This window comes from Uranotaenia lowii, chromosome 3, assembly GCF_029784155.1.
Source record: "Uranotaenia lowii strain MFRU-FL chromosome 3, ASM2978415v1, whole genome shotgun sequence".
Classification (NCBI taxonomy): domain Eukaryota; kingdom Metazoa; phylum Arthropoda; class Insecta; order Diptera; family Culicidae; genus Uranotaenia; species Uranotaenia lowii.
In genome coordinates, this window is record NC_073693.1 from 61,779,054 (window position 1) to 61,806,428 (window position 27,375).

Here is a 27,375-nt window from a genome sequence, read left to right on the forward strand (position 1 = left end):
ATCCTTATTAAATGGTGTTTTGGTGTAGTTTTTGTTGTATTTTGAGGAATATTTTTGATATTAAAAAACTGAACATTTTCCAAGAGTAAATCAGGCTAGAAAAAAGGTCAGAAACCCTATTAAATGGTGAAATTTTGAGGAAAATGTTAAAGGGCAAAAGTGCGAGGGTCTAGGGAATTGAATGAAGGCAAAGTTCAGTTTTTTTCTTCCAGTTAAAATTTTAAAGTAGGTAATGTTAAAACAATTAAGCCCCTTAATTTATGCAGGATTATTGTCCATCTCTCGATTTTAATTGTTGTTAAGCTTTGAAATATTAAGGACCACGATGTTGTTTTTTTGGACCTCGAAGAAAACTAAATCAAAAAACGCCGATATACAGCATTGTTTAATCTCAAAATTCATTGAACTAAAAGTTCCAAATTAAGTATCTTTGAGCCACCAAAATTGTTGTGTTCAATTTTGTAGAGTTCCATGATAAGTTTTATATCATTTGCGTTTGTTTCGAATTTCCTTAAGAAATGATAAACTCCCGAGCAGACTTTGATGCCCAAATTGATAGCAAACTGAGACCATTATAAGGTGTCAACAGCAAACTGATAGCATTTTTTGTTGTTAAATTTTGTACGAGAGCAAATTAAGGCATAATTAAGCTTTCATATATTTTTATTTGACAGCAAGCTGAGGCCACATTTTGATATCAACAGCAAACCGTCAGCAAAAATTGGTTTAGAATTAAATTGAAAGCAAAACAAGGCATAAAGTAGGTGTCAATTTTTTCTTAAACAATATAAACACGAGACAAAATTTATAGCATAATTTGCTGTATATAACCCAAAAACAAACTTATTCATCATTGAATCATATTTAATTTTGCAAAACACAAATTTTAAATAAAAATTTAAGCATAAACCAATTTGCGATGATAGCAAAACTTGGCATCGTTAAGGTATCCTCAAATTGTTTTAGAATACCAAAGTAAAATTATATTTACAAAAATATTATTCGGCAAATTTTGTAACGTCTGGTTGAATCTGTTTAATACATTTTTTATTTATCCAACAAAACTTTTCACAAATTCTTACGTTATAATTAAGACTTTCATTCTCAAAACTGTTCTGTTAAAAATCCGTGATCATATTTTTAAAATTATTCTTATATTTATGTCATTGTTGTGTTACTTTGTGCAATTTTCATAATTTGTATTGTTATTGTTGTATAGTTGAATAACATTAAAGGTGGTGAAAACATATTTGTGATGCTTTTGAAAACTTCACTGATCCAGTGAGTACCATTAGAAATTATTGTTTCAGAACACCGTTCGATTTTGTACTTCTGCCAAAACCGAGAGGACCCTTTAATAATTTAAAAAAAATTGGCAAAATATTGATTTTTGGACTAGTCTTACTGATTTTCTAAAATTTCAATAGTTTATTTAAATAGAAAATGGATGGAATTGTATTTTTCAGCCTAGTTTGTAGTTGTGGTTAAAAAAGGACGAAATTTTATCGTTCAAATGCATTCTACGAATATAAAAAATGAATTTAAACGCGCAAAACAAAAGTTCATATAATCAGTTTCTTACAAATGCAGATTTTGTTTTCATGATAATTTTTTCGTAATTTTCGTTTTATTTTATAATGAATTACTGCGATAATCAAAATTATAAATTATCAAAATTTTTAATGCACGGGAAACGACGAAATGAATGCTAGGCATATAATGTACTTGTATAGTCCATTTGCAAGACAAAATCTAGCGTAACATTTCAAAAGGGCGAAACTGCCAAATGTAAACAAATCGAGTTAACGGTCATTCCGGATGCACGCGGTTGCACTTTACCTATCAAACGCGGTTTCATTTTAAAATTACTTAAAACTTAATAAAAATTGATAAAATTCAATTGGGCGAAACTTCCTGTTGATGCATTTTCGTTGGAACGTGAAGTTACGTCTATTCAAAATGGAGTGAATTTTTCTATTCGTGTAGAGCCAAAAGGCGTAACTGAGTTGACCGTGTGTGACAAAACGGCCTAATTAGTTTTTGCGTGTAGGATGAATGGGCGTAACTTCAAAACCAAAACAAAAACGGCCGATCAATTGGGCGAAACTTGCAGGCGTAACTGAAATCGAAAACAATAATAAGGCGAAACTCGAAAATCTCTGGAATTACGTGAAAAAAGTTAAAGTTCTTGATAACCATCGAACAATAAGTGAATATAATGCACATTTTTTGATTTTGTTGAACAAAAAGTGGTCGATTTTATAAATAGGATTTGAATAGGTGTTCCGAATTTTCAAACGCGTTTTTCTCGATTCGAGCTAACTGCTAGTTTCGCCCTTTTTAAATGTTACGCTAGAAATAATGAAAATAGTTCGCATGGTTCGCATCAAGGTCTTTTAATACACTAGGTTCTCCGACTTTCAAAGTAAGTAGGCGAGGAGTGAGCGGGGCTCTCAATGAGTTTGTTTATTTTTTGCTCAGCTTTTCGGTGGTTTGTTGGTAAACAAACTTCATGAGTTCCGCATAGTTGCATAGCCAAAATGGCTGAATCGGGAATTCGATATTCGGTAACACCTCCTGAATATATACACACCTTGGTTCGCATCAAAACAGACGCGGGTTAATAATTTGTTTTGTTTTATAGTCAATATTTTTCGTTTGTTCGTAGACAGTGGCTATTCGCGACGTGCAATATATTCCCTGGGCAGATTAACAGTAAGTACGGGCCAGTGTTCGATATTTGATGGCCAACCTTTAACCCGTTATTAATTACAGCAATTGTTCTAGGTTATTAAGTCGGCTGGGGCGGAGGATCCGCAATCTGGAGCAGTTCGGGAGAAGATTATCACCTCAACTCACATGAAGATCCTGCAGTAATAACAAATGCGGTCACCGATTTCCGGTTGGGTTGCATGATCAAGATACCGAATCCGGAAACTGCGTAACCTTTGAAGCTGGTGAAGATCGCTTTCTCAATCCATTCCTAGTTCCCGGAGATGCAAGGTAAGGTCCAACAAAAGTTCCTAGCTTCACATTTACATTTGTTTTTCCTTTTGTAGAAGTCACGTCTGTGGAGATGATACTAAAAAGCCGCTCCAGATTCTGGTTTGGCTGTTCTATGAAGAAGATTCTCGTAAACTTTCGGATTCACCGCCATCCATGGCTTCATTTTCATTCGTATGTTTGTCGAGGAACTTGGCGAACAGAGTCCCAACCTTGGCTGCAATACTTCCTCATTGGTCATCTCGCTGACGTGTGTAACTGCGAGATTGGAGAACGAACCGAACAACAACATGGAACAACAGGTAATTGTACAAAAACGATTTATTGATTGTCCGCTGAAATATTACAGACAAACTTCAATTTTGCAATCGATTTTAAGGAACGGCGATGAAAATCTATCCGAAAATGGATGAGCGATTTCCAATTGTTTTATATATCTATCGACCAGAAATGCTACGAGAAAGAAGGATAGGTTAAACTAAGCTGCAAGGGATTATAAAAAGGTCAGCTTTTTTCACAATCAAGTTTTATGTGAGTATATTTTTGATATTCTTCCCGTTTTTTTGTTGTTGACAAGTGTAATTGAAACAATTTTACAACCGTTAATCACTTTTAAAACGCTTCAGGAAGACTGCTGCGCAATGATTTGCACAAGAAAAGCAAATTTAATTTAGAACTTTTGTCATTGCGTTGACTTTACAAAGGCGTTTATATTGGATAAGAGTGAAATTGCCAAAATCATAAATTTTCTTTATGTTTCAATTTACATCAAAAGTAAAATTCAAATTTGTTCTTATTTTTAAAACACTTTGCTTAAATTAAACTTCTTGAATTCGAAAAAATAATTTGAAAATTGATCACATAGACAACTGCGCTTTTTCTCGAAGCTAGCATTGAGGCATTTCCTATTTTACTGAATCATCCAATTATCTCTAAAGATAGTTTCTGAAATATTGAACTACAATAATCTCATAAGTTTGAAGAACTTTTATTAAAAATTTAATTTGCTTATTAAAATTTCATCCACAATTAAAAAGCAATACTATCTTCAAAATGTGTTTTATCGTATTGCAATGTATTGCTTTTGTTAACCTAAAGGATCAATTCGCACCCCAAGTTACATGATAAATTTTTAAATTATCTTTACACGTAGTATAATGAATTTCTTGAAATAGAACCATCTCTAAATTCTTACAAGCGTTAATCTCGTTTTAATGTATAGGCGAATTCTTAAGTCATGCAGAATTTTCTTATTGTTGCATAAGCGCAGGCGCTTTAAGTAATTCCTTGAAATTCATGTCACAAGGTATAATAAATATTATTTTGCCGTAAAAATCTGCTCGGGATATGGTAAAAATAAAAACTTGTTACTAACGAGGACTAATTTGGGCCAGGAAAAAAAGCTTTAAAATTAATCCAAGTAGGAGAATCTTAGATTTTTAACAGGCTCGTTCTCCATAAAAATTGCTAACTCAAGAACATATCGTGTTAATTTAAACGCCTGTGTGTAGATACCACACGTTTTAATAAACTGTGGTTTATGCTTGGTTAATCTTTTTCTCATGCGTTGTCTGCACAGAGGCGCATTATTATTAGCAAATTTTGTTTTTATGCGAAATTCAAGATTTTTATGTATACATTCAGGCGGTTAGTCGACTAGCGAAATTTTTCTTGCGAATTGACGATACTAACTTAAACTTGATTTTTTTTTACTGCTAAACCTTAACATATATTGCTATCACGCCTGGAACGTCAAATTTGCTCTTATTTTGCTTGACATTATGTGGTACATAGCAAAAAAGAGAGCAAAGATTTTCATTCGTGGTTAGCAATGTTTACTGTTCTCGATACACCGTTTTTAAAATTTTTGAGAGTATGTTGAAGCCAAATTTTGCTTTCATTGAAAATTTTGTGATGCCTTATATTGACATCATTTTGCTTTTCAAGCTTTCAAAAATTAAGCTGTAGTTAGGGTCTCAGTTATGGCAAAATTTGGTATCACTTTGCTAACCAAGTATGAAAATCTTTGCTCTCATTTTTGCTGTGTACCACCTTATGTCAAGCAAAATGAGAGCAAGTTTGGCTCTCAAGGTGTGATAGCAAAATTTGCTATAATTTTGCTATAAAAGTCTGCTCGGGCTAGCATTTGTCAATATTATGATGGTGTTATGTATCTTTTATGATTATGAAAACTCGTTAAAACCGTCAAAAATATAAACTGATCAATGCCACCCCAAAGCATCAAATTCTAAACAAAGACGAAATCAATTTTTCAAACATATTTAAAGCTATTCAATAAATTTCTGCAACCATATTTTACGTTCATAGGAGTCCAGTACTGGTTTTAAAAATTTGGAACAAGCCACATTCCTCTTAACAGAAATCAAATCGACAAATATAAGAAAAAAATGATCAATGTAACTCCGTTTTATGGTACTCAAAAATGATTAAGAATTGTTGAAGTAACTATTCAAATCGGCTTATATTATGAACTTCACTTGTAAAAAAAGGGCGATAATTTAATTTTTTCAAACTCATAAATTCCTTCAATTTACTCTTTTTCATTTATGTTTTCGCCAAAAATTTGTCGTTCCAAACAATGACGCAAAGCTCTGATAAAAATAAAGAAATACAATTTTGTGTGCGGCTCGCCAAAAAGGTTTCAAAATCAAAATGGTCCGTTACTTTAAAAGGTTTCTCTTTCCTAGTCTAGATCCAATTCTGATTTCTTATTTGGAAAGAACAAAAATTTCGACAAAGTTTTTTTTTGTTTACCTCTAAAAAAAGAATATCAATCTAACAAAAATTCCCTTAACAGAAACAATGACAAATTTGATAAATAGCGCTTAAAACTAAGAAAGAACATGTTCATGTTTAAAAATATATTTTAATTCCAATGTTAATTTTTTTTTTCAACACGAATGCCAGATGGATGGTAAAGTGTCATTTATAAAACGTTAAAAAAGTAGAAATACTTCATCATTTATAAGTGACATAGCCCAGCTTATTTTTTAATAAAAATTTCATGTTTTCAATCTATCGAAGTAAATGAATTCTATTCAACTGTGTTTTTGAATGCAAACTAGTTCTGTCATAGAAACTATAATCACTTAACCATTTTGGCATCCGTCATCCATCCAATCCCATAAAATTCACAATAGTTGATTGAACCATATTTTTATGACGCGATCATCTTTTGTTCAGTATTGTGAATGCATGCAAAAATAAGCCGCAAAAGTTGGCTTCCCCCCCTAAACTGATGATGATGATTGTGACTCAAATTCCCATTTATCCAACAATTGGATGCATGACAACGAGAAAGAAACATCCCTTAAAGAATAAAAATGTAGGTACAGTTGAAAAAATATAAATTCTCTCAAACTGCTCCCTCAAAGCGGCTTGGTTTCTGCTGCGATTCAACTCACCGACAAACTATAACAATCTACGAAATAGTTTTATTCCGTCCGGATCCATCAATCTATTCCTTCCCCCCTTCGAATCGCATAATTCATTCTGGCCATCCCCAGCAATCCAACAGCTGCTCCAGTTTTTTTTTACGTTTGCACCATTTTCCGAATCCAATTTCGATAAATTTATACACTATAACTTCACTGTCGGCAACGAATTTTTTTTTCTTTCTCTCCACTCATCCTTCCCTCTCACTTTCCCGTAGTAGTTTTCCGTTTTTTCTTTCTTATTTCTTTTATTGACGCTGAGTTTTGATCTGGCGAATCCGCGATTTATTGCCAACAATCGCTCAAATCAAATACCCTTTTATCTGGTTGTACTTTTCTGTTTTGTTTTCTATATCTTTCGGTCGAAATTTCTCTGTGTTTCTTTATTTTTTCTGATATTGAATCAATGTTGGTAACGAAAAAATCTATAACCCCTCGGAAGCATCAGTGATTAATTGAGAACTGTTTTGTTTCGTTTCGTCTTCTGCCGCATATTTGGAAACCTTCAACGCTTACGAAAAACGCAGAACCAGATCTCCTGGATCCGGCGCCGGGATTGGCACATCCTGTCCTCCGGGGCCCAGATGTACACCAACGACGAGCGATTTGCGATTCTGCACACGCCCGGTTCCAACACCTGGACCCTGCAGATCAAGTTCGTCCAGCGGAGGGATCACGGTACCTACGAATGTCAGGTGAGTTTCGAAATTTTGTTCAAATTCAACCAATGATGTTTGATCGTCTGGGGTAGTTTAGAACAAATTCTATCAATGTACAAATTTTGGGAGGCTATATTCCTTATGTTAGAATTTTTTATTCATCCGCTAATTTTTATTTCAAAATAGGGGAGGAGCGGGCTATATGCGCCTATTAAGCAGAATACTGATTTAATCAAATATTGCATCGAATATGTGTAAAAAAACTATATACACATGAGCAGACATCTGTTTTCTATACATTGGAGTAATTTTTTTGTTGAAATCTCCTTCCGTTTTTGAGAAATTGATTTTATTATAACTGTTGTCAAAATTGCCGAACATCAAACCCGGCGGGCTAAACGCGCCTATTTATATTTATGGTTAATTTTCTGTTTTTTTGGCAATACTTCCGTATAATTTCATTGGAAATGCTAAAAACTGATAACTTTCATATGTCAAAGCTGAAGTTTCATAAAAATCTATGGAAAAATTTTATGGAATAAACAAAATTTAGGGTTGTCATCATATGGAGGAATTTCATTCCTAAGATAATTTTTTTTTTTTTTTGTAGCGGCCCACCACACTCCCCTACACCAAAAGGCTCAATTGAGCCTCCTGGTAATGGACGCTACTGTTCTCAGCATGTCTGGCAGCAAAAGGCATTAAAAATTTATACGCGAGCAAAATTTAACTCATGCTGAGAACGCAATAATAGATTATTTAATGCGGGGAAATGTGACGATACTAATTAAACTAACTGACACCATGAATCTCAATGGAAAAAGATTTCCTTTTAAGAGATTCATGTTAAAATTAAATTTTACTATTCTTTACAACAACAATAAAACAAATTTACAAAAAAAAAAAATTAATAAGATTTTAAATGTTATACTAAATTTTACATAAATTATTGCTACAAAAATTTCAAAAAATAGGTACTTAAAGCTTTGTTCGACTTTTTTTAACGGCTTAATTTAGTTTTGAATATTTGGAGTAACTTGTTTTTGAACATGGAACGAGAATTGGTTTCTTTTAATTCGTTAGGTAAGGAGTTATATTTTGTAGGACCAATGAAAGAAATTCTTTTCTGACCTAAACTAGTAGATGATCGACATCGTTGTAATTGATTTAAATGGCGAGTATTATGTGTTCTTATTGCAGTCGAGAAATGAACATAATGATAAAAATCATATATTTATTATATTCAACCTGTTATTTAAGAGTAGCGGCCTTTTACAAACATTATGGGGGCATACAAAAACACTCTCTTATTCCATTTTCCCATCATTATGAAACTATCATAAAAGCTTCAATTTGTTTTACTTTTAAGGTTTACTTGAATAAGAAACAAAAATTATCAAACTTTTGGTTTTGAGCTTCTTTACATATAATTTTTAAAAGTCAAAATATTACATCAAAAAGTATCAAAACCTTGTATGAATTTTTAAAATTTTTTTAATTGGTTTATTCATAAAATTCTTTTTTGCCTTATGTTCAATGTGTATCACCCTTAAAATGCATTGATTAGATATGTTGTCTTGTCAGCCATTGCGTCAAACGGCCGTAGGCGCATTTAACCCGATAGGCCCATTTAGGAAACCTTTCCCCTATCTATATTATTTCACTGAACTTTTGCTGATTAAACGGGTAAACAAGCTCCATTTAAAGCAAATATCAGCACTCCTGTTCGACTTACTTTATTTGTTGGTGTTTTTATATCCATTAGATTGGTGAAAAAAAAACTTGTTTACAAAAACTGAACAGGCTATTCAGTAATAAGCGTGGGTTGTTCTCAACATACGATTCTAATTATGAGATAAGTCTAGAGGTGATACTATTAACCAGGGCCGGATTAAGCCATCGGGGTCCTGGAAAAAAAATTTCGGGGGGTCTCGATGAATTTTGTTTAATATGCCAATTAATCGTGCATAAAACTCTTGTATGAGCTATTTTATGATTTGATTCGTAAATTATTAAATAACTCTATCAGCCACGAAAATTATCTGGTTAGGAAAAAATAAAAGATAGATATTCAAATATTTCTATTTCATCGTTGATAGCATGGTATGTGCTTCATCGAAAGCAAGATTCATATTTCCCTCATAACAATTGGGAAGTAACATAAGAATTTTAGATTTAAAATCCAAAAAAAAAAAAACAAAAATAGAAAATTTACGTTCTACGGCGATACGGATAGAAGAGTTTAAGAGCATTATTTTAATCCTGGAATCAGATTGTATTTAGAACCACAATTCAGTTCTCAAATTAAAAAAAATATCTTCAACTCAATATTTAAGAATCTAATTATAAACGTAACTCACATTAGTGCCCCTTATGTTTTTGAATCAATTCTTTTCAACCAGATGGTATTACAAGATCTGTTTCAAGTAGGGGTCTTTCTGGTTTTCCAATTGTCACCAATATCTGTCATTAGATGACTAGTCTCTTCTAGGGCATTTATTACCAAAAAGATTGGGTTCCAGTGAAATCAGGGAAAAAACTTCGTCGAAACAGGTACCAAGCGATTAGAAATTAATTTTTTTATATCAAATTATATGATGATCGAATTTGAGCAAGGATTTTTTAAGAAATTTGAAAAAAGCAAATTCGAACAAAATGTATGCAACATCCTTAAACGTACAAGAAGAATTACTTGATATTTAAGGAACCACAGCAGCAGTGTTAAAATCGTATCAGAAGATTATTTTAATTTATTAAAAATTGGAACACATAATCTGAAAGTTTTTAAAGATATTGTATAAGCAAATAATCTGAATTTACCCGGGCAGAATCCGGGAAATTTTAAACCATGTCTGGGCATCTTAGCCAGATTTGATTTCTCTCGAATTCTTTTTGGATTTATGGGAAAGCTAGAATCTATCAAGAAAATCTGGAAAAATGAAAATCAAAGTATAAAGCTTTCTACAGTGAAATATTTACGGAAACATCTTAGATGTTTTACTGAAAATAAAAGTTTATGATGATTGCGTAGCTTTTTCAACGTTACTATTGTTATATTTTATAAAATTAACCAACATAATTTGAAAAATTTGACAAGCCTGTTATTGTATAAATTTTTAAAATAAATATCCGTTTTTTTTCGGCCGAATGCTTAGCTCAATTTTTCGGTGAGTCAAATATTCAGCTTAACGGTTTTGGCGGTAAACGGTACATCTCTAGGCCATCCATCATTTATAATACATTTTAAATATTTAAATTTTGAGGCATTTTTGTTTCTTTTCGGTTTTTGACTTTCTTTATTTTGTACTTTTAATTATATTGAAAAAAAATAATAAAAAGTTTGAATGCTTTATTCATTTACCTTATTTCCATACCTTAACAATATTTTGCTAAAGAACTCACATATTTAATATATATACAAAATATTGAAAACTTTTGAATTAATTAAATATAAAAAAAATTGCTGAGAGACAATTTAGAAAGAGTTCCGTATTACCTTATCATATCCCTTATTTGAAGAATTTCTGTTAAAAGATTTAAACGTCACGCAAAAGGTTTCTTTCGAACTTTTGAAAAGAAAAAAAAATCTGAAAATTTGCCAAATAATACTTAGAGAAGACTTTCCCCTATCCAACGCACTATTTAGAAAAACAACATATCTGTTTTGAAAGATTTGCGAACAGAATACATGAGCAAAATTTTAAAGTTTTTGCAAACAAATTTCAAAAATACATCATTTTTTAAAAGACTGATATGTGGAAATTTTTTCGAAAAGAAATAACTACTTTCGTCATCTAGGTATAATTTTTTTTATAAAAATTTTTAGCAAACATGTTAAATTTCAAAAATTATGAAAAAAAATACTTTTAACTAGTTGTAGAAATAACTGGTAACACCGCAGCAAATTCTACAAGAGCTCGATAATAAAAGTGCAGTCTCTTTGATCAATTCCAACGAAGTCAGATTGTAGTTTTGAATGAAGAAAGTTACATTCTAATCACTCTACAAAATATTATTGCTACATGGAAAAAACAATGAAATTGATTTCCTTTCTCGGTTTTCCTAGGGTTCAGAAATGTTACGAGTCCCACGTGGTAGCAAAGTATTTATTAGGAACTAGCTAACGCGGTTTTTTTTTTCACTACACCTCTTCCATGGAAAAAATTAGGTGCGTTAAAATTGTCATTATTTATATATACTTCCTTTTATATTAAATTTCAACAAAACTTAAAGCGAATTTCTTTTCATGGCATCTGAGCTTCTAGATTTTTTGAGTCTAAACATAACTTTATAGTTTGAAGGTTGAAGGAGCCACGTTTAAGAAAAAAAATAGGAAGGATCTACAATATAATAATATTTTTTGAATATGAGGGTCTTCTTTCATCAAAATTTGAAGCGTCTATTAACACAATATCTAATCATCTAATTTGGTTAAAACTTGTTAATTCAAAAGATCGTCTCATTTTTACCAATAATCTTTCGAGGGTTGTTGTAATTTTGTCAATTTTTTCATTAATTTTGTATGAGAGCCCCCCCTCCCCCTTTTTGGTTTTTATAATAGGGGTTTGAAAATATTATAAAAACCATTCTTGGTCTCGAAAAAGGCTACACACAAAATTTCACGTTGATCGGATCAGAAATTTTCGAATATTATTTAAATTTCTGGTAATTTTGTGTGAATGCCCCTCTTTTTGGGATTCGGAGGGATTTGAATGTATTATAGAGTCTATTCCCGGTCTCAAAAATGGCTTCACACCAAATTTCACGTTGATTGGTTCAGTAGTTTCCGATAATTGTACGAATAGTCTCAAATTATTGTTAATTTAGTAAGGGAGCCACCCTTCTTTGGATTTGAAGGGGTGTTAAAGTATTATAGAAACCATTCCCGGTCTTGAAAATAGCTACATATCAAATTTAACGTTTATTGGTGCAATGGATTCTAGAAATTGTTTGAATTGTGACAAATTTTTGTTAATTTTGTATGGGAGCTCCCCTTCTTTGGATTAGGAGGTGTTTGAAAGTATTATAGAAACCATTCCTGACAATGGCTGCACATAAAATCTCACGTTGATTGGTTCAGCAGTTTACGAAAATTATCGGAATGGTGTAAAATTTTTGTACATTTTGTAAAGGAGCCTTTTGAATTCGGAGGGATTTGAAAGTATTTTGAAAACCATTCCCAGTCTTAAAAACGGCTACACACCATCGGTTAAATCGATCGGTTCAGTTGTTTTTGAAAATTGTTCGAATTATGTAGATTTTTTTATTAATTTTGTATGGGAGCCCTTCTTCCTTTAAGTCAGAGACGTTTGGAAATATTTTAGGAACCATTTCCGGCTTCATAAACCCTTATTTATCAATTTTCACAGTAATTGGTTCCAGTAGTTTCCGTAGTAGTTTCAGTAGTCTATAGGGAACAGGAGTTGAAATAATATACTGAGTGTTTGATAATTCTTACTTCAAATTTAAAAAAAGTTCAGGTTCTACAAAGGTGAGGTGCATTTTAAATTTCGAAAATAATATTGAAAGAAATATTTAAAAAAAATGCAATGCTTTGCTTTTAAACCCTCTAGAAACCGCTTTTAGACGGTGTCACAAAACCGCTTCGAAGAATTGGTTTTAACAATTTTTTTTCTCGCTAAATGATTGAACATATGTTAGTCTATCAAACCTTGTTACTGAAAACTGTTTGATTAGCAGTTGCCAAAAGTGACACATAAGAGAAGATTATAAATTTGAGAAAACTTTTAATCCTGTGCTTATACAATTTTATAAAAAATGGTTAAAAACAATTACAGATCGTAGAACAGAAGTTGTTTGTTGTAATTAAAATAAGCGTCTGGGAATTTTTCAGCGAAAAAATTGGGGTGTTTGTTAAAAAAAAATTATATACCTACTCAAACGACTCTTTGAACTCGACATTTGATATTGAAAGGGAACAATTTTTATCGAAACACACCGAAATTACTCATTTTTTCAAAATTAAAAGGGGTTTCCACAAGCAAAAAAGCACACAATAAATGATTATCAAATCAGATAGTTTCTATTTTATTATTTTTTTGTCGTACAAATAAACCATAAAGGGTGAAAAAATATTGTTGAATCATCTTTCTTCACTAAACTCAAAACTACATTCTGCCTTCGATGTAAATGATCAAATAGAATGAACCATGAGCTTTATTTGCTACAGTGCTGACAGTTAATTTTAAGGCCAACTCTAAATATTTTTTTTTTTGTTAATTTTATATTTTTAGCGAAATCTAACATTTTTGTCCAAATAAAGAATTAAAAATCATTTTGATCAATTTTTTCAGTAATTATTTGTATGTGAAGGAATGTTGACAAATTTAAAATCAAAACTGTCAAATTTTAAGTTTTAAGGAAAAATTTTACGCGAAAATTTAAAATTACTGCTGGTGTATATTGCTTGCAAATCATTTAAAAAAGTTGTTGTTGGATAGGAGAGAGTCTTCACTATAATTTGAAATATTTTAAGCGATGCTGAATTTTTTTTCTTGAAATTTTTCAAATTAGACACCGTGAACTACTTATTCAAAATGTGTCCATTAAAAAGGTAACATTGACAGAAAAGGTATCAATAATTTAAAAAAAGAAATTAAAAACATTTTATTTGGAAAATGACGGAAAAATTATATTCTCTGTAAATTCAACATTTCCTGATGGACTCATCGCTAATAACAAAAAAAATACTAGGATAAAGTCGTTAAAAAACTGTAAAACTAACTTAATACACAATAATTCAAATAAGATTTACTTGTTTAAAATTTGACCATTGAACTGAAATGCTGAAATATTTTTCCACAATTGGTACTCATTTGTGCTCCAAAAACATATAATTGAAATCTTCGACTGCCTACGATGGAAAAATAAGTAGGAAGGTAAATTTTAACTTCATCTTTGAAACCGAAAATAATATTAGAATGAAGATTAAAACGTTTGTTTCTCTTTTTTATATTGTTTCGATGTTACTCATGTTTACGACTTTTACGTTTACGACTTTTACGTTTAGACTTTTACGAGTTTATCTTTATAAGCAAAATCTTTTTAATTATTTTTTTAAATCTGATAAACATTTTTTCAAATTATCGTACTGAATTCACTAAACTGTTATCAAATTCATGTTATTTCGTTGAAGCTTTTTATGAGGGAAATTTTCATCCAAAATACCATCAATTCAACGATTTCGTGAAAAACCATACCCACAGATAACACTTGGGAATAGCTTTTTTGTTACCTATGTTCAAAAAACTGTTTTTAAAGAATTTGGCGTTCTGTATTCTAATCATTCGTCTGATTTGGTTTATCAGCACATGTTTTGGTAATATGGAGTGAGGAAATTTTCAAATCGATCGATTTTGAGTAATACTGGTCATACATAAATGATGAACCAGCAAAAATTCATGAAAAACAAAAACTGATAAAAAAAACAATCTCTACATTTTTTACAAATTTAAAAAGATAACATTTGAATTATTTCAGAGATCACTGAAGAAAGACTTTGAGTATTGGGTATTAAAGATTTCAATTAATTTAACATCTTTGTTTAAGACAGCAAATGGATTTGACTAGCTTTAACAATATCAAAGATTCAATTTGGTTTATTTTTTTTAAATTCGTCAAAATAACCGTATTTTGCAGAGCTGGGAAAATCAACAATAAGAAAACTTCTATAACTATTTCGTCTCAAGGCAAAATTACACGCGGTCTTCTGAAAAAATGATGTTCGATTTCAATTATTTAATTTTCAGTTTTTAAATGTTTTAATTTTGCCAAATAAGTGCACACATTTTTTAATCAAATTTTTACCAATTTTTAAAAGCTATCTCCAAAACAAGAGCTGCTAGATAAAAACAAAGAACATATTTAGTATCAGCTCCCCCAAATTAGTCAAAATCAACTTTAAAGTGCCATGCTGTTCGGAAAAAACTTTAATCGTGTTGCCTTGCAAAATCTGCTTTGCATCAACTAAATTCGACATTTTTCTATCGATAAATCTGCAATATGAATCTTTGCTCCCATATGTATTTTCAATGCTTTTTGAGTCATCAGTGATGAATCAGTTAGCGCAACGCGTTAGAATTTTGTATGGAAATTTATATGGAAGAAGAAATTTATGCACATTAAAGCAACCAGAAAATTCAAATAAACTTCTAATTAAGATGATCTTTAATTTCTGGTTCTGACTATTCCTAAGCTTTATTTTTTGATAACATGATGAGCAGCTAAGCATTTAAAAAAAAAAAGTTATATTCATTGTTTTATAGTAATTTTGACTATTTTTCGGAGGATTTAATCCAACAACTTAGTTTTTGAAATGCCCGACGTTTCGACCATTTTTGGTGGTCTTTCTCAAGAGAACGGGAAATTTCTAATTTTTAAACATTAGAATGAGCATTGTTAACATAATATGTAGTGTGTAGACTCACTTATCTGTCCGTTGTTCTTGTCAATTAAGTTTTTTTTCTAACGTTTAGGAGTCCAGTGTTCGCTGCTTTTCTGAGAGAAAATTGTCGTTAATTCACTTCTTACTGCTATTTCACAAAATATCTTACGGTTTTAATCGGTGAAAAATAATAATTTGTCATCCAATATTCTATGGTCCAACTTCTACTTCAACCTACTTTTCAAACTATAGAGTCTATTGTGTAGAATGTTTGGATAAGGTTTGAGGCCGGGCTATCCCAAGTAACACAGATTATGCCAACTAGCATTAGGAAGTTTTATCATGGTTTAATTATGGCATTTTTTTGTGCAGCTCGTTTTATGGCGGTTTTATTATGGTCATGCAGAATGCTTATAATTTTTTTTCGACCATATGTTTTCAGATGGTTTTGAAAACGCTAATAAAACTTTTATTAAACATGCTGTTTTAGTTATTTTGAAAGAGTTGTGAATGCTTTTTTTAAACTATAATAAAACACAAACCTAGAAGTTTGCTCCAAGCTTTCTTTTGCATGTTCTATAATAGCACTCAGTGCATGATTATTAAACCGCCATAAAACTTAGTGACAGTTCTCGATCAAGATGTCAAAACAGGACACGCTCAGATTAGATAGCACATATTTGAATTGGAACTCCCATTTTTACACATTTTTAGTAAGTTATGCGTGTTGGTTTGAGTTAAAATTAAAAAAATACATCTTTGAAAACTTGAAATCACCGAAAGTGGTATGAATATCTTTACAATATGAGTATTGAGTGAAAGGGCCCAAATAGTAGGAAAAAAAATTGTTGCTTGACGCCATCATTAATGCAAGATGGCGGCTTCCGCTTTTATTTTCAAAGCTGTAAATTACTGAAAATATCGTGAAACCTTCACAATATGGTTATTAGGTGAAAGTAATAAGAGAGTAGAATAAGAGTAGTAGTCAAATTTTGTTGCCCGTCGCCATCTTAAATCCAAGATGGCGGCTACCACTCAACTTGAAAATACTGTAAATGACTGAAAATTGCATTAAACCTATATTATAGGGGTATAAGTTGAAAGAAATCAACCGGTAGAAGTTGAATTTCGCTATCTGACGCCATCTTGAAATCCAAGATGGCGGCTAGCGCTAAACTTTTAAATGTAGTAAATGACTTAAAATGACATGAAACCCAGGTGGTAGTGGGTGGAAGGGCTTAACGAGTAGAAGTCGAATATTGCTATCTTACGCCATCTTGAAATCCAAGATGGCAGCTTTCTATAAACTTTAAAAATGCTCTTAATCATTGAATATCGCATGAAACCTCCAAAATATGGCTGTTTGTCAATTGGGATAAGCTATAAAAAGTTTATTTTTGCATTCTGACGCTATCTTGAAATCCAAGATGGTGGCTTCAGCTGAACTTAAAAATACTGTAAATGAATGAAAATAGCATGAAACTCCCAAATATATTGTATTGGGTGCTAAGGCTAAATGATAGAAGTCAAATATCTGTTTTCGCGTTTCTCTGAAAATCTGTAAGTGACTGAAAATCCCACAAAAACCACCACAATACAGACCCCGTTCGTTTGTGGCAACATTCAATTTTGGCAACATCGAGTTTGGCACATGTGCCTAAATCAGCAATTAACAGAAACAACATAACCTTATAGTTTTCGCAAGAATAAGACCAATACAATTTAAACATAACAGCATGATAGGAATAATAGAATTACATAAATGGCAAAAAAAAAAACAAAAACTATAAACAAAACAAGAAAAGTGCTAAATGCATTAGAAACATAATGAAAAAATAATAAAAGTGATTTAAAATGATCTAAATTGTCTTAAAATAGTAGTTTTAATGTAGTATTACGTGAAAAAAGTTGTGTTCAAGCGATTTTCATTGATTAACAGTATTTTAAATTCAGTGGAAGCCGCCATCTTGGATTTCAAGATGGCGTCGGAAAGAAAAAAATCGACTTCTAGTTTAGCCCTTTCACCCAATACCCGTATAGTGGTGGTTTAATGCGACTTTTTGTCAGCATTAAGCATTAAAAGTTGAGCGGATGCCGCCATCTTGGATTTCAAGATGGCGTTTGATAGCGAAATTCAACTTCTACTCGTTTAGCCCTTTCACCCGATACCCATTTTGTTGGGGTTTCATGCGATTTCAAGTAATTTACACCATTTTAAAGTTCAGCGGAAGCCGCCATCTTGGATTTCAAGATGGCGTCAGATAACGAAATTTGACTTCAACTCATGATTCATTCCACGGGTCATTCAAAACCAATCCCTTTTCATTCAAAAAGTCTGTCCTCATTTACTGTACTAATGATTAACAACTCAGAAATGAGGAACTCAACCTTAGCGTTTAATTGGTTGGCTTGCGTGAGAAACGTCAAATCGTAGCTTTTTTTGGGGTCATCATTAAACCATAATAAAACTATGAATTGACTCACGCCATGTTGGTTGCAAAATCGAAGGGCACAAAATGACGCCATGTTGATGGATTCACAATGCAAGCATTTTAAAATTTTTTTTCAGGCCTTTTTCTATCAATTCCATCAATCCATTGACCATCAGATTTGACGAGGCGCATTTATTTTAAGATACTATTTCATATACATTTTACCTAAAATCTTGACTGGCAATAGAAAAGAAGCTCAATATATGGTTAAAACATTGGTTTTTTTAGCTATTAATTTTACCAGATCATATCTGAATAATGCAATCATCATTCATCAACCATTATGGTTGCTGGAAAAAATAAAAAAAACTCCGAGAACTGACAGAACCGAAAAAAAAACAAAAATTTCTAACATGTTTTATAATAGCTTTTTAAAAGCTTTGGTGACCAATATTGATGACCAACAATTATATGTCTTGATGACGTTTCTAGGGTAGGGCAAAATAGCCTGATTTTGGCTTTATTAGAGTCCAGGTGATGTTATAGAATGCGCTTTAGCTTTTTATGAAGATTAATGCGATAGTCCAAACGATATTTTGCTGACCATAATAAAGCTAAAATTGTTACTTGGGATTTGAGGTAAGGGGTGGAAATTGTGAGTGTGGTGTTAGGTGTGTATAAAATACTTTTTTTGTATCACAAACTTATGATTCCCTATGACAAGGCTGTTCAGATTCTGTTGGTCTTATTTATTTTCATTTGAAATTCTACATGCATATTTGTTGAGCCACTTAAAAATATAAATGCATTTCCAGGGTTTTTTAAACAAACTCAAACTATTGTCACAGAAAAATCACGAAGTTTGAGATAAAACCGAACTATAAGAATTGCCACCCAACCACATCAACAAACATCCAGCAAGATTTCCATCGCTCGTCCAATCTCTCTAGGCTGCAAGGATTCAATTTTCCATTCAGCTGCTTGTGAAAGCAATTAAAATTAAAAATTCCATCCACTTTTAGATTTCACCCAAGGGGACACTTTATTTTGCACGCTTTCGTGTTTTCCAATTCCCTTCTCCTTGGTCTGTACGTCTAAGTCTAGGTTCTCGGTTAGCTCCGAGCTTGCGAAAGTTTCCGGTTGAGCGTTCGTTCACATTTGCGGAAAAGGAATATACAACCCGGGCTGACGGTATCAGCTCTTAGGAGACGAGCCGTAACTAACCGACCGGGAAAAGGTGAATGGAACCGTGTAGGTGTCAGAGTGGTTGATAGAATGGAATACGAGCAAAGTGAAAAAAAAAAAAACGTTCCGAAAGACCTCTTAGAAAGGATGATAGTAGGAAAAATGTTGAATGAAAGTAGTTTCTGTGAATTTTCTGGATGGTTTAGTGTATTGGGTGGAAAAAAAACCATTCATGCATAAAGTTTAAAACACTCCTTAATCAAGGTATTTTTTCAACTGTTAATTGTTCAATATATAAAGAAAATTTGTATGCAGTTTTTCGATGCATTTACTATGCTTTGAAAGTAGGCATTTATGTAAGACTTTTTCATGAAAAAGCTTATCATTGCCATTGTTCGAACTGTAAACTTTTTTTCCGATCTGAATTAAACCGCAAATTTTTATTTCCCATCCTATTCAAGTTCAATTCGAGACACGATAACAGTTAAAGTATCGCTCGTTCATTTCGCTTTCCGTTTACCAGTATCGCTGTAGTTTTTTCATGATTCTTGTTTTACTTTTTCCCAATTGTGTGAAGCCGTCCATCGTCGTCGTCTCCGGTGTAAAAATGGCAACTGGAAATATATTCAAAGTCGTAAATCTGCTTTCGGACGATGGAATCCGACGAGCGTTGGCTGAGATTGAACACATAAAAGTGGGACAGCAAAAAAAAATAGAACGGGGCAAAGCGCTATAAAAATGAACCAGAAAAGAGCAGAAGAGTGGAAAAAAATGGAAAAACCTAGAATACCCTTCAAATGGCAGAACTACTATCAGGGATATAAAAGTCGTATAAATTTAATCATTATGGCCTCCGGTCAGCAAAGCAGTCAGCAACGGAACAATTTCTGTGGAATGGTTAACAATCCAAAATGGAACAGCAGAGAGAGGAGAATTGAAATTGGATTTGTAATGCTTTCACAAAAAGCAATTTAAAATGCATTTCGGAGTTTCCTTTTTTCCTTTTTTTGGGAAATTGGATAATTTGGCAACAGACTTGCCAAAAAAATTGAGAAAAAACTTTAACATTTGACTTGAAGTCTGTATTATTATTGAATTCAACTGATAAATTGCCAGAGAGAGAGAGAGAGAGAGAGAGAGCGAATGTTCCTGTTTTCTTATTTTCATCAATTTATTTTTTATAAAAAATATATTGGGCAGAGAAAACAACATACAAAATACTAAACAAATGTTTAAAGATTCTTTCAAAAGTAAACGAATAAAGAGAAATCTCAACAGAACTGTGCTCAAGTCTGATCGGAAAATTTTCAAATTCAAAATAGAATTTAAAAAAAACTTGAAATGTGATTAAGGAAACCAATCACTTTTTTTCTAAATATTTTCCAAGAGCTGATAATTGAACATTGTGTTAAACCTACATTAAATTTTTGTTTTATGTAAAAGTTAAAAACTTTTAAACGTTTCAAAAGACTTTTTAATGTTTGCCCCATGTTTTCTTCATGATTTACAAAAATTTCCATATGCATCTCCATATAAAGAACCCGTTCGATTTTGGCAACACGCCAAAAAGAATCAAACTGTTTTTTTTTCTTAACTTTCATTTCACTTATTACTATAAAAAATATTTTATAAATTTAAACGTTATTTTTAGTTAATTTCCAAGCATTTTCTGTCATTTTTAAATTTTAATTTATGTTTTTTATGCGCTTAGCATTTTTTTTGTTATGTTTAAAATGTTTGTTTTTCTCATATTTGTCATTTTTAACATTGTTCATAATTTCTTCTATCATTTTTAGTCTGTTGATGTGAGATTTTTAAATTTTATAAAATATTCTTTTTTTTGCCATTTTTGAGTATTCAATAATTTTTTAAAAATTTGTTGTTTCTTTTCTTGGATTTTATCCCCATAAATATACACGAAAACTTGTTTATGGTGCTTTTCTAAATTACATTTTAATCATAATTTAACGATTTATATTATAATTTGTTTTAATGAAGGATAAATCACCGTAATTTATGTTTGTTTCTTCAATTTATCGGCCTTATCGATGAAAATTGATGTCCTTTTTAGTAGGGACATCTAATGATTATGAAGTTTTTATAGATGGATAGAAAGTCTTTAGATGTCCCTACTGTACAGTACAATCTGATCGGAAAGTGGTGCAAATTTGTTGAAAAAAAAAATCTTTCAAACTTAAAATGAACAATTAAAAAAAGCAACTTTCTTGTTTGATTAAACTTTTAAGCTAAAAAAAGTACTTGGGTTAATTAAAAATCATTCAAGCACCAGCAAATTGGACCAGTGGAAAATGTAAAGTTGATAACAAATAGTTTGCTCTTTAACAAGGAAATATTATTTTTCATGAAATAGCAATAAGTCAATCAAACGCAATAAATTTTTGAAATCAAATCTATGTATTTGCTCATGGGCCACACAAATGTGGGGTATTTTGAGGCACCTTTATTTCGGTATTATTAAAGACTGTTCACTTTTTTATGTCTATTATAGAGAGTTTTGGAAAATATTCTGCCATTTTGATTGAATGAATTAGAGACGAATATAAATCTCATAAAAGCAATTTTTCTTATATGTTCGCGAGCCAAGTTTTAGAAGTTAATCAGCCATACACAACTCTAATTTTTAATTCTTCACCTTTAATTGATTGATTCAGGTTAATCCTAACTAAATGAGTTTTGAAATTATAGATTCGGATAAACTCCTAAATTTTTCATGCTGTTTGGTCATGTTAAGTTTGGTGGCCTACAATTCCCCATATTTTTTTCAAAATCCAAAACAAAAACTTGTTTGAAAACAGTCAGAGTTTCGGGAAAAAAATTTAAAAAAAACTTTATTTGCTAAATGATGATTTGAAAATGTGAAAAACCATACCATCAACTATTTTATTATTTTTTACTTAATCTCATGTTATAAAAAAAAATGGAGCGAAGAAAAAAGGAGGCCAAAAACCCCATCTCTATTCTAAGTTGTTTGTTTTAATTTTGCAATTCGAATCTATAAATTTATTGAAAAGGTATTTTTTTCCAGTAAACACTTTATTTTCAGTTTAAAGAAAGACTAAAAAATTCAAAAATATAGTATGATGTATGTCTCTTACGGCTTTATCAGTGAAGATAATATTTCTAAGAAATTTATGAAAAATTTATTTTATATAGATGTATATAAGATCAGTAGAAAATGATATATGTTATAGTTAGTGGAGGATGGAGAAACTGGATCCCATTTTTTTTATCATATCTTGATCATTTTCTGGTAGCGTTTAATTTCAAATATATTTGCTGTTAAAGTTAGAATGATATTCAAACTCGTAGATGAATGCAAAGCGTTTTTGTGGAACAAAGAAAATTGCGGTATTTTGAAAGTTTAAGGAAACTTGATCCTTCAATCAGGGTGATTAAGCTTTGGTAAAAATAATGCAAAATCTAAAGTAAATTGATCCAATTGACTTTTTTTTTGACCATATCAGTTTTCATTTCAAAGTTTATAAGTGTCACAAGAAATGCATCCTAAAAGTTCGTCCACTAAAGGCATTGCAGACTTAAAGGGGAAATTTTTCATAAACTTAGATGCATCCACTTTTTTGAGTCCTTTTTATCAGGAAATTATTGGATGAATATAAGTCATTTAATGAATATAAATAATTGCGTGCTAAGCAATGATCAACATCCATTCAAAAGAAAAATATATCTTTTTAGACTCGAGGGATCAAGTGAATTATGAAAAATAAATTCTTTAAAAAATTGAGAGATTACTCTTGCATTGAAAATATGGCATTCAGAAGTTAAAATATTTCTCAAACGATTGACATACTGGAACAAATATTATCATATTTTTGTTCGTGTGGGATACAATTGAAAGCGACGAAAGTTAATCTTCTAGTCACATTTTGCTAGATTTTAAAAACATTGTGTAATAACTCAAAAAATTTATTTATAAAAAATGTTAACTTCAAGCCCACTAAACTATCTGAGAATTAAGGAAAAGTAAGCCTTCATTCTTAATTCATCTTGGTTGTTCAGTTCTAAGAAAATATTACAGTGTTGTTAATAAGAATAAATAACAGTTCCAACTTGAGATTGTATATTTTTGATTTGAATATTTTAGGAAAAGTTTTTCAGATAATCCCTAAAAATTTTAATGAGCTTATTTCTAAAATTGTTTTAAATTACTTCTGTTGATATTTTGGGTGTATTAAATTTGTTATAATTCAATAAGAATTAAAGAAAAAAATTACTTCTCACAATTGTTATCAATTATCTTTGTAACTTTTAAAATTTCCATCAAAATACAATGTTATTTTACCAAAATTTTATTTTGAAATAAAAAAAAATACATTTAATAAGATTATTCCAATTAGAAAAAATATTATCACACAAATTTTTTTTTATAAATTATTATATTTTCTATCAAATATGTATCATGAAGAAGAAATTAAAAAAAATTTTTTGCTTATTTTTCTTTTTTTTCTTTTAATGCATTCAATGTTAAATTCTTAAGTTATTCTGGAAAAATAAAAACGACAATATCAACAACAATATATCAAAAGCATTCATTTTTCAAATAATGATGACTTTCAAAAAGCAATTGTTCTCATACGATTGAACAGAGTTTTTAATGCAATTCTGTACTAAAAGTCAACATTTCGGAACAGGAAACGGTATCGAATAGTGCCGCATCACAATGAATTTTATTGTCAATTTCAAAAATTACTTAGAAAAATGATGAAGATTGTTAGAAGTAACTTTTTGACTTCAATCATTATTTATTACAAAAAGCTGAGACACAAAAAGTACCTTCAGAAAATATTTCATATTATTGTAAAAATGAATTCTTCGGAATTTTGAGGCTTATCTGAGAAACTTTGCATGTTTTCAGTATCAAAATATACAGTCCACGACATTCTTAATCAGATATGTATATGTACCTACATGTCACATATGTAAATACGTTGCCAATACTAAAGTACCTATTTAAATTTGGTTTAATTTTCATAATCCAATTTTTTTTAAATCAAACAAATTTCATACATTTACATAGCACAGTGTTGAAATTTTTGAAGAAATTGCACAATTTTAAATTATTTATGGATAATCGAAATTTTTAACACTGAATTTAATTTCCAAATGGTTGAAATTACTGTTAAGTATAATTATGATCAAGATGTGAATTTAATTTGGTCATTTGTTTACGATTTTAAATCGATAACTTGAAATAATCTGACTGTCTTCCTGAGGCTCTCCTTACTCATTAAAACTAAATTCTGAGTCTGCTTTAAAGCTCTCAACGTCTTTAAACTATGGAGCCCATTTTCAAATCAATTACATGAAGTAACCATAAAATTATCATAATAAATTGCAGAATACGTGATGGATTGTACAGATTATTTGTCAAATATTTAGTGTACAATTTAAAGAATTAAAAATTTAAATAATAATTGAAATAATTTGTTGCATAGTGACGGTTTTTTTTTTGTTAATTTTTTTTTGTAGAGAAATGAATCCAACTGTAGGGGAGGAGCGGGCTATATGCGCCTATTAAGCAGAACACTGATTTAATCAAATATCACATCGAATATGTGTACAAAAACTATATACACGTGTGCAGGCATCTGTTTTCTATACATTGGAGTAATTTTTATGTTAAAATTTTCTTCTGTTTCCAAGAAAATGATTTTATTATAAGTGTTGTCTAAAATGCCGAACCTCAAACCGTGCGGGCTAAATGCGCCTATTTATGTTTTGAACAAAATTTCTGTTTTCTGGACAATATTTCCGTATAATTTCATTGAAACTGCTAGAAAGTAATAATTTTCGTACGACAAAGCTGAAGTTTTATAAAAATCTGTGTAAATTATAATTTAATGGAATAAAACAAAAGTTAGGGTTTCCATACTATGGAGGCAGTTCATCCATGAGAAAAACTTTATCAAATCTGTTTTTAGATCTTCAATTCTCTCTTAAGATGTTATTCAGAGCTTAGATTTGAAGGTTCAATGATAAAAATCATTTATTCATTCTATTTTACCTGTTATTTAACGATGGAGGCATTTTACAAACATGATGGGGGCATACAAAAACACTCTATTATTCCGCTATATAATCATTATTAAACCTCCACAAAAGCTGAAATATGTTTAATTTCTTAAGTTCATTTGAGTAAGAAACAAAAACCATTCTAGTTTTTGTTTTAAGCTTCTTTACGTATAATTTTTAAAAGTCGAAATATTACATCAAAATGTTTCAAAATCTTGTATGATTTTTTATTTTTTTTTTGAGTTTATAAACTCATGAAATTCTTTCTTCAAATTTGAGTCCAACTACCGTAAGTTGAAATGATGGGAATAGAAATAGACTACGAAAATGATGATGATCAAATGGGAAAACAATTCCCTTCATTCCGATAGACATCAACACTCGACCAGTATAACTTTCATACGCCAGGTTGTCTCCTGTAGTAGAATGTTAATACATGGGCCCCGGAGAGGCGCAAGATGTGGGTTCAAGTCCTACCGGGAGACAAGGCGAATTTTTTTCGCATGTTTTTCAACATTAAATTTCATCTTGTCTAGTCCCTGAAATTTCAACTTACAGTTGGATTCGTTTCTCTACAAAAAAAAAAAAAAAAAAAGTTTCACTGACTGAATGTTTCAGTCAAGACCCATCTCTGGTTCACAGTTTAAAAAAGTTAAAATTTATTTTATCAAATCAAGGAAATTTCTTAGATTTTAATTTTATGTTTTAAATTTTTCTTATGATATAGACCAGGGGTTAGCTGTCTTTTGAAGCAATGAGCCAATTTTAATTTGAAATCTTTTTGGCAAAAATATTTTTAAAAAATTAACAAATTAACAAATAAAAATCAGATTCTTCTGGGCTACGCTTTTTAAACCTGATTCAGGACGCAACAAAAAAATAATCGTCTCGGTAACGGATTGAGAATTGTCTGTGATCATCTATAGTCTTCGGACTTTTTGTTGGTTCTTCTCACACGCTTTCATGGATTTAATGAAGTTTGATCTGAACAAAAAATTAACTTCAATAGTTTACTTTTTGCCAATAAATAATATTGCATCTATGCTATCAACAGACCATAATAAATGCTTGAAATACTAGAAAAAGTAAACAATCGAAGAGCATTTGTGGAGAACCTACTGACACAAACATGTCTTGAAGGTTTGCTCAACCCTGATGCAGATCTAGAAAAACATACAATTCTTAAAACAAAGTAGTTTTCAAAATAGCTTCGTGGAACAAATGAGGCCCGTGTACCGTAATTTTCCTACCCATGGTCTAGGACTTCCTTGTACAACTGAAAAAAGTTGGTGCAATTTTAAAGAAGAAAGCTTGTTAAAAAATTTCAAACTTATACCTTCATATTTATTACCCAATACCGAAAAACCCGGTTTTGGAATAACGTAAAACTGTATTGGATTTTTAGTATTGGAAAAATAGCGCGAAATCACCGGTATTTCTATAACTAATTGTTAAATACTTTGCCTGAATTTGATAGTTCTTTTTTGAATAACTTAAAAGCAGATTTGTTTTCTTAATTGAACAAAATTCAAACTATTTTTTTTTTATAAAATGTTATTATATCTCCTCCCGAAGAATCCGAGTTATTCCAACTACCCTGATTATATTATTCTACTTTTTCATAGTAGGTTTGTTTTAAACCTTTTTTTAGTGTCCCCAAAGTTATTAAAACTTAAAAAAGCTAATCCTAATCTACCGCAATCTGCGTTCCTGCTTTCATAAAGTGCCTTCTTTAAAAAACCGTTCCACGTTTAATCGCTTTTCCGGTCCCGCGCGAAAGTAACACTGAAGTTCATCCAACCGGAATCGACTTCGCTAGTTTGCTGCAAGTGTATCATCACTCGAATGTCTCCACCCCCTCAAAATTCCCCCACTTCTTCTGAGAAATGAATGAAATGAGTAGGTAAGAAGGAAGAGGTGCGCGAATTTAATCGGCCGAGGTGAGGAGTTTTTAACACACTCATAAATCGTGTACAACTTCCTGGTTCTCCGCTTCAAATTGCTGCTGCTACTGCAAGTTGTTGATGTTTATGCCGCGTGAGCTCGCTCGCTGTTGATGAGACCAAAGTACATAAACTTTTAACACTCTTTCCCCAAACCCTCTACTCATCGAGCAACTGGAAGCGGAAGTGCGAAAAGTTGCTCGTTCTTCAGCCCCAGAGGGAGCAGAAAAATTCGCGCCATTT

At 31.1% G+C, this 27,375-nt stretch overlaps 1 protein-coding gene across 5 annotated transcripts in view; it reads left to right on the top strand.

The window, feature by feature from the left end:
* Window positions 1-27,375, top strand: part of LOC129758392 (hemicentin-2) — a 970,424-nt gene that overhangs the window by 590,913 nt on the left and 352,136 nt on the right. For all 5 annotated transcript variants that reach the window (XM_055755895.1, XM_055755894.1, XM_055755898.1 and 2 more), the window contains one exon: window positions 6,986-7,153. In XM_055755895.1, coding sequence (XP_055611870.1) covers window positions 6,986-7,153 — 168 coding nt within the window. The remainder of the gene's footprint in view (window positions 1-6,985; window positions 7,154-27,375) is intronic.